General features: G+C 44.3%; 1 protein-coding gene across 3 annotated transcripts; it reads right to left on the reverse strand.

Annotated features, from left to right (window-relative positions):
* Positions 1-6,818: 6,818 nt before the first annotated feature.
* On the reverse strand, positions 6,819-10,410 carry LOC123059401 (F-box protein FBW2). 3 transcript variants are annotated; one of them, XM_044481981.1, is made up of 3 exons: positions 10,304-10,410; positions 9,185-9,539; positions 6,819-7,656 (listed from the first exon to the last, which is right to left on the reverse strand). In XM_044481981.1, the coding sequence occupies exons 2-3, from the start codon at positions 9,520-9,522 to the stop codon at positions 7,014-7,016; spliced, it is 981 nt and encodes a 326-aa protein (XP_044337916.1). In that variant the 5' UTR covers positions 9,523-9,539; positions 10,304-10,410; the 3' UTR covers positions 6,819-7,013. The 3 variants fall into 3 exon arrangements, with proteins under 3 accessions (XP_044337916.1, XP_044337915.1, XP_044337917.1); XM_044481980.1 differs by having other exon boundaries at positions 10,249-10,410; XM_044481982.1 differs by having other exon boundaries at positions 9,185-9,566; positions 10,304-10,365.
* Between the last annotated feature and the right edge of the window lie 1,346 nt (positions 10,411-11,756).

The following is an 11,756-nucleotide window of genomic DNA, read 5'->3' on the forward strand; positions in this document are numbered from 1 at the left end:
CGATTGAATGGAGTGTCCCACTTGGGCCTTGCCAACGCCTCAGATGGCGAGTCGCTTTCGGCCGCAATCCTATGCTGATCTCTTTGCAAAAGGAACAAGGATTGTTTACAAATATGACTAAACGTGCAGTAGAATTGATCAGAAACTAAAATTACCTGTAGTCTCATGAACTCCTTCGCGACCGGGCCCATCTCAAAAACCTTCTTGACTGAGTCCCAATGGTGCCGTGCCCTGAGGACGTCATGCTCCTGCGGGACGGTGAAGTCCGCCAAGGGGTCTGGGATGCCCAAACTTTCGCGTTCCGTGTCCTCGGCCCATATGGACCTCTTCCCGTTGTAACTACGGCTTCCGAGGTGGTCGCACCCCATGTTCCTCTATTGAAGCCCCTTCATGTACTTCGACTTTTTTAGCAGCTTTGACCTCGCAAGCCGCCTTGAATATTTCATACTGCTCTTCCGTGATTGTCGGAATATCCTTTACAATCTCGGAGTAGGGTTCCTTTTTGTTGACGATCCGATGTTTCACCCTTGCTTTCCAGGCGGCCAGCACATCGCTAAACTTGGTCATGGCGTGTTTGTTTATCTTCTTCATTGTCGGGTCCTTATCTAGATTTTTATATTCCTTTTCATCCCGGTCCTGAAACAAGAATATCTGGTGCAACTTCTTTAGGAGGGAGGGCCTCATATTATCTATCTACTTTAGTTTCTCATCGTTGATGGCGGCGGTTGTCCGTATGATGCAGCCTATTTGATTGTCGTAGCACGATTGCGCTTCCTCGGGCGTTGTTGGCTCAAAAATGTCATCGTCCATCTCCGTGACCACCAGTCTAGTAGTCATGAGCTGGTTTGGGCGTCGTTGCCTCTTTTCTTACGGTTCTTTTTCGGCTCCGCTAGTCTCGGCGCCGGTCTCAGTCTCAGTGTCGGCCTTATGTCGGTCTCAGTCTCCGATGTGACAGGTGGGCCCAGCAACAACATCTGTTGATCGTCGGCAAGGCTCAAAAATTCGTCTGCCGGCAGGTAGACGTTGTCGCAATCACCAGAACCCTGTCCTTCATGTTGCTAGCCATTATTCCTATGATTAAATCTAGTCAATTAATTCTAGACCTAATAAAATGAATAATGACATTAAAAAAGGCCTATGTTTTGCAGGAACGTTGACTCCTTCCCGGTGCGGCAAATCCCGGGCACTCGATATGTCCTAGTTTGTAGCACAAGTCATGCCGAAATTCATGAAAAATTTCGGCATGAACTTTGCTAAAAAGTGGACAAATCGAGCACTTGAAATTTGCCGGAACGGAAATGAATCAACATTCTAGCAAAACATAGGCCACTCGGCTTCATTCCCTGGAAACAACAAAAGGCCACTTGGGCACAAATTGAACCACTTCAATGAAAAGATATAACATGATCACTTCAATGAAAAGATATAATCAACAATAAAAGTCTAGGAAGGGATCATCTTTAAAAAAAACTTGCCTAAATTCTTTTCTTAGAAAACTAGTGGTCTTTTCAAAAACCAAAAACCTAGTAGTGAGAATTTTAGTAGTAGCGCTTTTAACGAGAGATGCGCTACTGTTGCGTTTGTATCTGTAGCGCGTTTATCCAGCACGCGGTACTGCTACTTAGCACTAGCGCCCTTTTTTAATAAGCGCTACTGCTAAAGTTATGTGTATAAGGTTTTCCATAGTAGTGAGTAGCCAATTGAAAATTCAGATATGCACACATGACACATTGATAATAGGGCTAATATATTCCCAATATCACATTCAAAACCCCAACCTGAGTAGCATTCAAAAACAAATCTAATATAACTACATATGACATTCAAAACCCCAATATGACATTCAAATAACACATTGATCATTGGTCATGCACACACATTGAACAACAAAGCTAATATAACTACATATTGTGGACAAATTTATATACCAATGAATCAAATAACTTCTTAATCAATGGATACTATTTGGGCATATGACATTCAAAACACCAATCCGAGTACCATTCAAAAACAAATCTAATAGGGACCCAATCTAATAAGCATACATGTCTGTAGCATTAAAACCCCCAATCTGTCAGCATTAAAAACAAATCTAATAAGCATATATCTGTGTAGCATTGAAGCACATCTAATAAACAGATCTATCTAGCATTTTTGCAACGAATTTATCCAACAAACCCTAGTACAAAAAATCCCATCCCCCCAATACAGAAAACCCCGGCCCATCCATGAAACCAACTACTCTAACCATTTGAACTATGGTATGAATCCACAATCTAGCAAATCCAACTAACTCTACAAACTAATATCCTAAAGCAAAGCAAGTGCAAATACCTCCTGCTCCTTGCCAGGCTGCGCATCGGGGGCATTGGGATTGACTGCGCTGGTCGACGCCGTCACCTTCTGCAGCGCTGAGGCGGAGCCCGCCACCTCCTTCTCCACATCCGCAGCGATTGCGAGTTTCCCCGCACCACCGTGGACGCCGCTGACATCCGCGGTCACCGCGCCCTGCAGCTCGACCACATCTCCGGCCGCTGCGTCGGCGTCGCCACATGCTTCGGCCATCTCCGGGCAGATGGAGGCGATGAAGGTGAGGAAGAGGATGCGGTGGGGGAGAGTGAGACGGTGCGGTGGAGGTAGTTGAGGAGAGAGAGAGAGAGACGATGCCGGTGGGGGAGAGAAAGACGATGCGGCAGCGAGTGGATTTGGGGGAAAACCCTGGGGGGAAATGGTAGGGGCGATGAGCCGCGAGGTGGTCCCCCCCCCCTCATTTGTACGATGGGACGTTTGGGGCATGTCCCATGGACACGTGCTACCCCACGACCACGGTCAGTTGCATGCGCCCACGTATACGAATACCTATACGGTCAGCATAAGAAACAACTATACGGGTAACGGTCATAGGTGTACACGGCCCCACTCGTCAGAGTTAACGGTCAAAGGCATTGACCCGACGACAATGTCCGTTGTAACCAATTATGAGGGTTTCGGGCAAGGGAGTGGGGGAAAATGAGCAAAAGTTAACAGAGCGGAAATAAATGAGTAGAGCTAAGGAACGAGGGGCACAGAAATAAAAAAACCTTTGTATTTTATGAACAAAAAGGAAAAATAAAAACCCGAGTTAAAACCGTGCATAGAAAAACGAAAGAAAAACCAAAGAGTGAAGGTGCTGAGTTTTTTCTTAGCGTTATTTCTCTTGCACAAGAGGGAGTAAAAAATGTTAAGAGTCACACCAGATTGGCTATCCCAGATGGTTGTGCACTTGCGCATAGTGCATGAGGACTGTAGTTGGAATCCTATCTCAGACATACATTTTTTGAAGTTTAAAACTTAAAAAAGATACTAAACGGGCTGAGCCCATGAGGGAGGAGTGTGGGCCGGAAATTATACAAACCTACAGCGTACACGTTCTAGTGTAGTGGATACAATTTGGGAAATGTCCATACTACCCATTATAAGTTTTGTGAGGCAGGGGGGATGGGGGGGGGGGGGGGGGGTACCGAAGCGGGACTTTCGCTAAATTGATTTAGGCCATGGTCGTTGAAAATCTCATCTCGCCGGCTCGAAGCCCTTTCCAAAAATCCAACTGTATAGATGACAACTATCATGCGTCCAGAATTTCGTCAGATCTCTGCATAAAGGATAGAAAACCGGCGCTGCTCTTCAAGTTAGACATCGCTAATGTGTTCAATTTGGTTTCTTGGGAAAATATTTTTGAGCTTCTTGAACGCATTTGCTTTACTGCTACATGGCATGACTGGATTGGGCTGATTCTATCTTCTGCCTCCTCTGCACGATTGCTCAATGGATCACGAGGCGACCCGATTGAGCATATGTGTGGGCTGCACCTGGGTGATCGCCTATTGCTACTCCTTTTCATAATGGTGATAGGTCCTCTCGACTGTCTGCTCGTTGCAGCGGTCGAGCCTGGCATCCTCGCACCCATCTGCCGGGCTAGTGTGTCAAGATGAAGGTCATCCCGTATGCGGACCATGCAGTCATTTTTGCTAGAGACCATATTACTCGGTCTTAGAAGTAGTACGATGTAACGTAAAAAAGCTCATCGAAAATTCCCACACGTTGCGACATATCTCTTCCTAGGTTGCATTGGAAACAGAGGTGAAGCACGTCCTCCGCATCTTCTTCACAGTTCACACACAAGACATTGACCATCAGGTCGCACATGGGGATGTGCTCCAACAGACTTCTATTGAAGCAATCCATGTAGAGCACTCTGTTAGCACAACCTCTAGCACTTCCGGCATAAAAGACGACGAATCGGCGAGACACTCACACTTACAAACAGATGCCCATGTACAAGCATGATGCTTGATCGATTCCGCTGAAAACACAATATGCCGGAACGTAGAAAGCTGGCTTGTAAGTTGCTAAAGTAGACTTCAGCAGCAAAACCTCCCCCAAGTGCACGAATGCATTTTTCGTCCCTTTTGATCCTCACCCCACCAAAACTACATCGTAGTATAGGCGTTTGGCTTGCGAACCATCTATGGTAATCTGCATACAGACATGGAAAACACTGAAATAGACCGGGTTCCTGCTTTCATCAGAATTTCCTTCCTTCTGATTGATATCAACTTCTTGTTCCAACCCAATGCACTTTGGCGCACTCGTTTTAGAATATGCATAAAGCAGTCACTGCGATCTGCACCCACAAGCGTTGGTAGGCCAAGGTATTTGTCTTTTTTTTTTGTTTGAGCATCAGTACAGACACAAGCGCTCATGTACACGCGCATACACTCACCCCTATGAACGCACACACGCACACCCTACCCCTATGAGCACCTCCGAGAGACTGAGCCGGCATATCATCTTGAGATTTACGAAGTCACCGTAGGCGCCTCGTCGTCGACGGGAACGTCTCCTCCCACTGAAAGCGCATCGCCAGAAATCCTGAAATAAATTCAGAAATAATGCGAGCACCAGGATTTGAACCCTGATGGGTTGGGGATACCACTGTCCACCTAACCAACTCAACCACAGGTTGATTCGCTAGGCCAAGGTATTTGTCAGAATTGATATTTAAAATATTGCACACTTCTGCTCTTGTCTTAACAATTGTATTGGGGCTAAATAATAAACTTGATTTGTCCACACTAACTAACTATCCAGAAATAACACAATAATCGCTAAGAGAACTTCGCAGAAAACTGCATTTGTTGCATTTTCCACCATGTGAATTACAGAATCATCAGCAAATAAAAAGGCGAGGATGGTGCATTTCTACACGCCTAAACCCCTCTATGTGCGAACCAACCGGTGGTTGGATGGCTATGAGGACAGTGGTATCCCAAGCCCACCATGATTCAAGTTTTAGACCTGACACTGGTGCTCACATTTTCCTCGATTTGTTCCAAGCCTTCCGGTGATGTGCGTTTAGTGGGAGGAGACGTTTCCATCGACTACAAAGGTGACTGTAGCGACTTCGCCAATTTCAAGATGATGAGTAGACTCAGTGTCACGGAGGTGCTCATATGGGTAGGGTGTGAGTGCGTGTGTTCATAGGGTGAGTGTCTGTGCATATGTATGAGTGTCTGTGTTTGTATTGCGTTAACACCCCCTCCCCTCTATGTCACCAATTTCTTCTTCATGCATAAGTGAACTAGAAAGCCCTTGTGTGCACAATTAAAATAAATAAGGAGGCAATGGATGCCCTTGTCTTGAGCCCCTGGTAGGTTGGAAGTTGAGAATTATACCTGATACTTTATTCTTTTTTTAAGGTACCTGATACTTTATACTATATTATTACCGACGCCATCATAAAAATTACCTTATTCTCCTGGAATCCCAACCTTAACATAATATTCCTCAAGAAAGCCCACTACACTCTATCGTATGCCTTGCGCATATCCAGCTTGTCTGCACATAAATCTGTCTTCCCACTTCTCTTATTTTTTTATCTTGTGAATGCACTCTTAGGCAATAAGCACATTATCTGTTATAAGTCTCGGATAAAGGCACTTTTGGTTGGTGAAATAATCTCTAGTAAAATTATCTTCAGGTTTTTAGCAAGCATCTTTGGAATTAAGACTACTATCGTTTCATTACACCCCTCCGTTATTTGCCTCGAGTTTAGCGCCTCCTGCACATCCTAGTTTTTTTTCCTAGAAAATTGCACGCAAACCTTCGGGGCCATGGGCCTCGATACCGATGATACTGAAAATAGTGTGCTTCACTTCATCGTCTGTAAAGGAAGCAGTTGTTCATTCATTTATTTATAAACTCTCGGAAGAATTTTTTCAAGAAATCCAAGATCTGTATTGTCAACTTTGGAAAAGAAAGAGTGAGCAAAATAATTTTCGATCATCGGGTTTGACATGTCCGCACCTTCCAGCCCGCTACCCCCCTGGTCATCTTTAAGCCATTTCATCAGGTCACGTTATTTCTGGCCAAAGCAAATTGTTGGACTCTTTTTGAATTGCCGTAGCCGTTACGTCACCAGTCTACCATAGCTCGTTGGAGCCTATGCAGTTCCAGGTAGGTGTTCAATCAAGTCTGCTAGTTCCTTTCTTTTCATGTCACTTTCATTATTAGTCATAGGCCCTTTCATCACATGTGCGAGCTGTTTCTGTACCTATTTAAGCTTCTTTTTCAAGTTTTTAACTACTCATCAATCCTAGTTATGTAAGCTTAATGCATCATACGAAGCTTCCCCAGTATCCCATTCCCCTGCACATTCAAAGACGCTTCATCCCACGCCTGCATGACCACCAGTGGGACATATTGAATTTTCCAACTATAATTTTCACCAATGGTTAATCTAGAACTTCCGAAAAGAAACAGAAAACCACATGTAACACTTTTCTCAACAGTCATAATATTGATTTGTTGCTTTATGTTTAAGAACCATGTTTTTACACCCACACAAGTTTACTCAACAATCAGACAATATCTGCAAGGTAATGATCACACAATTTGACAATTAGAAGCACATAACATGGAAGAAGATGCTTCATAGTTGAAACATATAAAGAGGAGCAGGAGCAAGCAGGCACTCATGGAGATTCTGGCCAGTCAAAACCAGCGAAGCCTTCGCCGAATACACCACCATAGAACCTAACTTCTAGTCCTTCGAAAGAGTGATCGTGGTCCCATATGGCCTCATCGTCACTCTCGATGACGAAGTAGTCATCATCCGTGAACTCTTCCCATGAATAGATGGAGTCATCATCAGAGCACTCATCCCAGAAGCTGTTCTCATAGCAATCATTTACGCGGGGGCCGAGGATTTTCAGCCCAGGATACTTCTCTTGCAAAATCTTATCATCAACGTCCCAGCAGCCACGCAAATCTAAGAATTTGAGGTCTTGGCACTGCGAGGCGATCTCGACGACATCCGTAGTCCCAATCAGCATGTATCCTATGTCGAGGTGGCAGAGCTTTGGCATGTTGTACGGAATGGCACGGGCCTCGTCATTGTGGGACACCTTCCCTGCGACATCCATTGGGTGCATGACTCGCCGAAGTCTGACGAGGGATTTGCAGTTCTTACCAAATGCCTCCAGAGCACGAGCGCCAATTTTGGTGCAGCCGCTTACATCCAGGAATGTAACTTTAGTCAGTCTTTGTGCGACATCTTCCACTATGCCGTCGCTGATCTCGCTCCTTGAAATCTCCAAAGTCTTGAGGGATTGTGCACTTGCAAAAGAAAACACGGTAGGGTAAGTAAGTTTTATCAAAATATTGTGGATAGGGTCAGCGGTAAACAAAGTACTATTGATATGATGCATAACCCTTGTTCTAGTAGGGTCGTGACCAAAACAAATTCAAAATGGACACAACGTACTCAATTAGCTATTAACATCGCCTTTTTTTTAGCAAAGAACGGTTTCTGCATCCGATTTCCATTAAGGGCAAGCAATAAGCGAGCTACAAGCACCAGTTCTTGCGACATCTAAAAAACATGCCCAGCTACTACTACTAAACAACTATGACATGACTCGATCGCAACAACAATAAAGGAAGGAACAAATCTCAGAGGGAAATTGTCACCCCTAGGGCGAAGCACAAGCAAAAGACATCACCAGGAACAATCCCATTACAAAGTTCAGAAGCAAAGCAACAGGAGCACGCCTATGAATTCAATTTGTAACATCCTCGTAATAAGAAAATAAATGATAGCCAGGAAAGTTCTGGGGCATTGTTAGTTGAGGAAATGGTTGGTAATACCATTTTGAACATGTTCTTCTACCCAGATGTGCTGGACCTGGTACCATGTTCACAACATTTCCCACTATTAGGAAACAGATTAAGCCAGAGGAGCATGATTGTGCTAGTAACTTCAATGGTCCCTGTACCTCGAAGTAATTTTATGACGTTTGAGGTGTTTTGTAGTTCCGGTGAATCTTTACAATAGATCTGGTAATTTTCGCAAAAAAACTTCAATTGACCATCTATAACCATGTATTTATAGATTAACACACTGGAATGATACTACCCCATTTGTATTTATGCAATTGAATGAATAATTTACAAGCATTTACAAAAATAATTGCCAAAATATATGCACAATTGTTTATAAATGATTGGATTCAACGATAATAGATGACCTTATTGTGTAAAGAGTAAAGACAAATACAACAGCAAGGCAAGTAATTATGGAATCAATTATGTTACACATGACGTACTTCTTTATGTTCATTAGCACATGTCTCACTAATCAATATACGTATTAACATTCATGCCCGGTGTTTCTCACACATTTGGACACTGAGACTGTGAGATTGTGTTCTCCAGCCCATCTTCGCGGTCCATTTTCTTACTGTCGGCGCTAAAACTCTACTACCCCCTCACGCCCTTCCGTCTACCGTGGCCGCCACCTTCTTAGTTCCCGCCCATCCTTCCCATCACCGTCACCCCCCTCCTCCCTAACTGCCTCAGTGATCCAGCTCCTATATAATGCATTTACACAACCATCATATTTCCCCTGCCACTACACCTGTGGCAATCTAAACCATTTTTGTCCAATGAAAGTCCGTATGCATTTTGCAAGGATGATACACAATCTGAAGAACTACTCCAGCAATATGCACATTTCCATGGGCTAATGGTTCGCCACTAACAACAATAATAGGAAAAACAGACATTGTTCCCATCTAGGTTATCAAATCTCATGAGGAAAGGATCACCAAAATAAAAATGATTTTGACTAAAGAAGACTACTTACTGGTCCGCGATGAAGGCGAACAATGAGTCGTTGGGAAGCCTGGACACGCTAAGGCGATGGCACGAGCCAGCGCTGCGAGAGAGGAGCATATGAACCATGCTGGTGATCTTGTCAGGCTCGCTCTGCTGGCTCCACTCCTGAATGTCGATGTCCTGCCAGCAGTCGGGCCCTGAAACCACCCGGCTCCAGGGTTTACAAATCCCCAGAACCACAGTGAGGATCTCCTGAAGGGACAGTTTGCAGAAGATGATGCCAAGAGCACCTCGTGCTAGGTCCTCCCAACATCTGTCCTCACTGTACTCTTCCATCCTTGATCCTTCCGATCCAGGACCGACCATGCAAGTTGTATGTCCACCTGTCTTAGGAACAATTATATATTACCCTGTGTGGTAAAATTATTTGCTTAATCAACACAGTTGAAGGATTGAAATAGCATATTCAGAATTTCATGGCGACTTATATTAATACTCCAGTATGAAAGTGCTTTCCTACACTATGAAAAAAATCCAGTTAATCACCATTTATTTCGAGATAATAAATTGCCAATATATATGGCAAGATCACCATAAAGGAGTATATATATCAAAGGTATGGAAATATAAAACCCAGGGACCACGATAAAAATTGAAGGAAACAAATCACACCGAGATGAACACATGTGCAAGATTTCCCTAACCTGACAAGAAAGAACTTGCAGCTCAAACAAAACTAGAGGAAGAAATGAGATCTGAGCGAGATGGCTGGGAGAAGAGGTGGGAACATGAACTGAGATATGGCGGACTGCCTAGATCACCGAACCCAGAATCCAGATATTAAAAATAGCACCATCTTGGATCAAAGCAAGCTGGTTACTGGGAGCGAAAACCCAAATCAGGAAACCTAAAGAACAAAACGGAGAGCAGCAAGAACCAACCAAAAGCCAGCAGGGCCCAACCAGCGATTACGAAGAGGAGGACGCCGCAGATCTGAAGCATCCCCTCCGCCAAAGACAAAAAATTCGAGAAAGAGAGGGAGGGGACGGGAGAACCCGGCCGGCCGGGACAGTATCGTTAACGACGAGAGACCTGCGAGGAACATGTGTTCTTCACGACGGCGAGATGCTTCGGAGGGTGAGCTTACCAGGTCGCGGAGGAGGAGAGGTGGTGGTGGTGGTGAATCTGTGGGAGCGTGGGGCGTCTCGGCGATGGGGTGAGGAGGAGGAGGAGCGAGACTGCGAGAGGGATACAGTCGAGTGTAACGGCGAGAGGACCTTTCTCCTTTTGTTGCAAGCGCGTGCCTTTTTCTGCGGTTTGCAGGGGGATTCCGGGGTGCGCCGCCAGGATTCAGGCCGAGTGAGTACCACATCGGAGTAATTAATTCCTAAGATGAAAAGCCTGAAACTTGATGCGATCATAATAATTCCTTGACACAAAAACGTGATTGTAAGCTTGAACGAAGAAACTACAGATGGAGTAAGCCATGTTTTTTCCAGAAAGTTGTTGATGTTGATACAAGATTTACATATATATCACTGTTCAAGATATCTTCCGATATGCCGATAAATCGGCCGATTTATCGCTTACCGCTGTCAGACCGATAAGATAAATCGGCCGATAAATTAGCCGATATGGCGATAAATCGACCGATATGCCGATAAACTAGCCGATTTACCCCTTATCATGGGTCGACCGATAAGTTCCCGATAAGCGATATCCCCAACATTGATATATATGATGCTACAGTGTGTGGGCTAGCTAGATTTGGTAAACAGATTTCATGGTACATGGCCGATATGGCTTATTACATTTTTTTGCGGAAAGATATGGCTTACATTAACGTAATCAGTGTAAAGTTTATGTTCTATGTTTTCACAAAAAAATGAGTTTATGTACTATGGCTTTAGTGATCTTGTAAACGACATTTGGGATATTTTTCCCCGTATTTCAACTATTACTTCTCTAACTTCACCGTGCCCCCTTTCGCGCGCTTCTTTGCTTTGAAAACACTTGATCCATTCACTCGTGCGGCGGCCGAATAATCCAATGGCCTCTGACTTGGCCCATCATCATTCAAGTTTTGTGTCTGCTCTACATGACTTGCACACAATAGATGGTGCATATCCTCACCCACCCACCTCCCGGGCAAACAACAGTGAGAATAACTGCAAAGTGGTTATGTCCAATTTGAGGAAATTAGGTTCCTATGAAATCATGAATTAGCTCTTGACCATGTTATTATCGGAAACAACGAAGAAACGTCAAGGTTTCCACCGGAAGGGACAAAAGGACAAGATATTTTCCATGCATACTATTGTTCTCGCAGATTAAGCTAATGTAAAATAAGTTTGACTGAGCTAGGGATTGAATTCTTCCCACATGAAAAATATTAGAAATTTGAACTTCTTACCGACACACTACGACCGCCCTCCTTCCCATGGTTTTCAGATTTGAAAAGGTTGGAACCCTTCACTTAACTCACGGGACACAATCCAAATGGACTGGAATTCGGTCCATCATCTTTGAAACATCGCACCTACCCTAAATGTTGCCATCAATTGGTCGCTCCTTCCGCTCGAAAGATGGCCATACCCCCC

The sequence above is a fragment of the Triticum aestivum genome, chromosome 3A, assembly GCF_018294505.1.
Source record: "Triticum aestivum cultivar Chinese Spring chromosome 3A, IWGSC CS RefSeq v2.1, whole genome shotgun sequence".
NCBI classification, from domain to species: Eukaryota; Viridiplantae; Streptophyta; class Magnoliopsida; order Poales; family Poaceae; genus Triticum; species Triticum aestivum.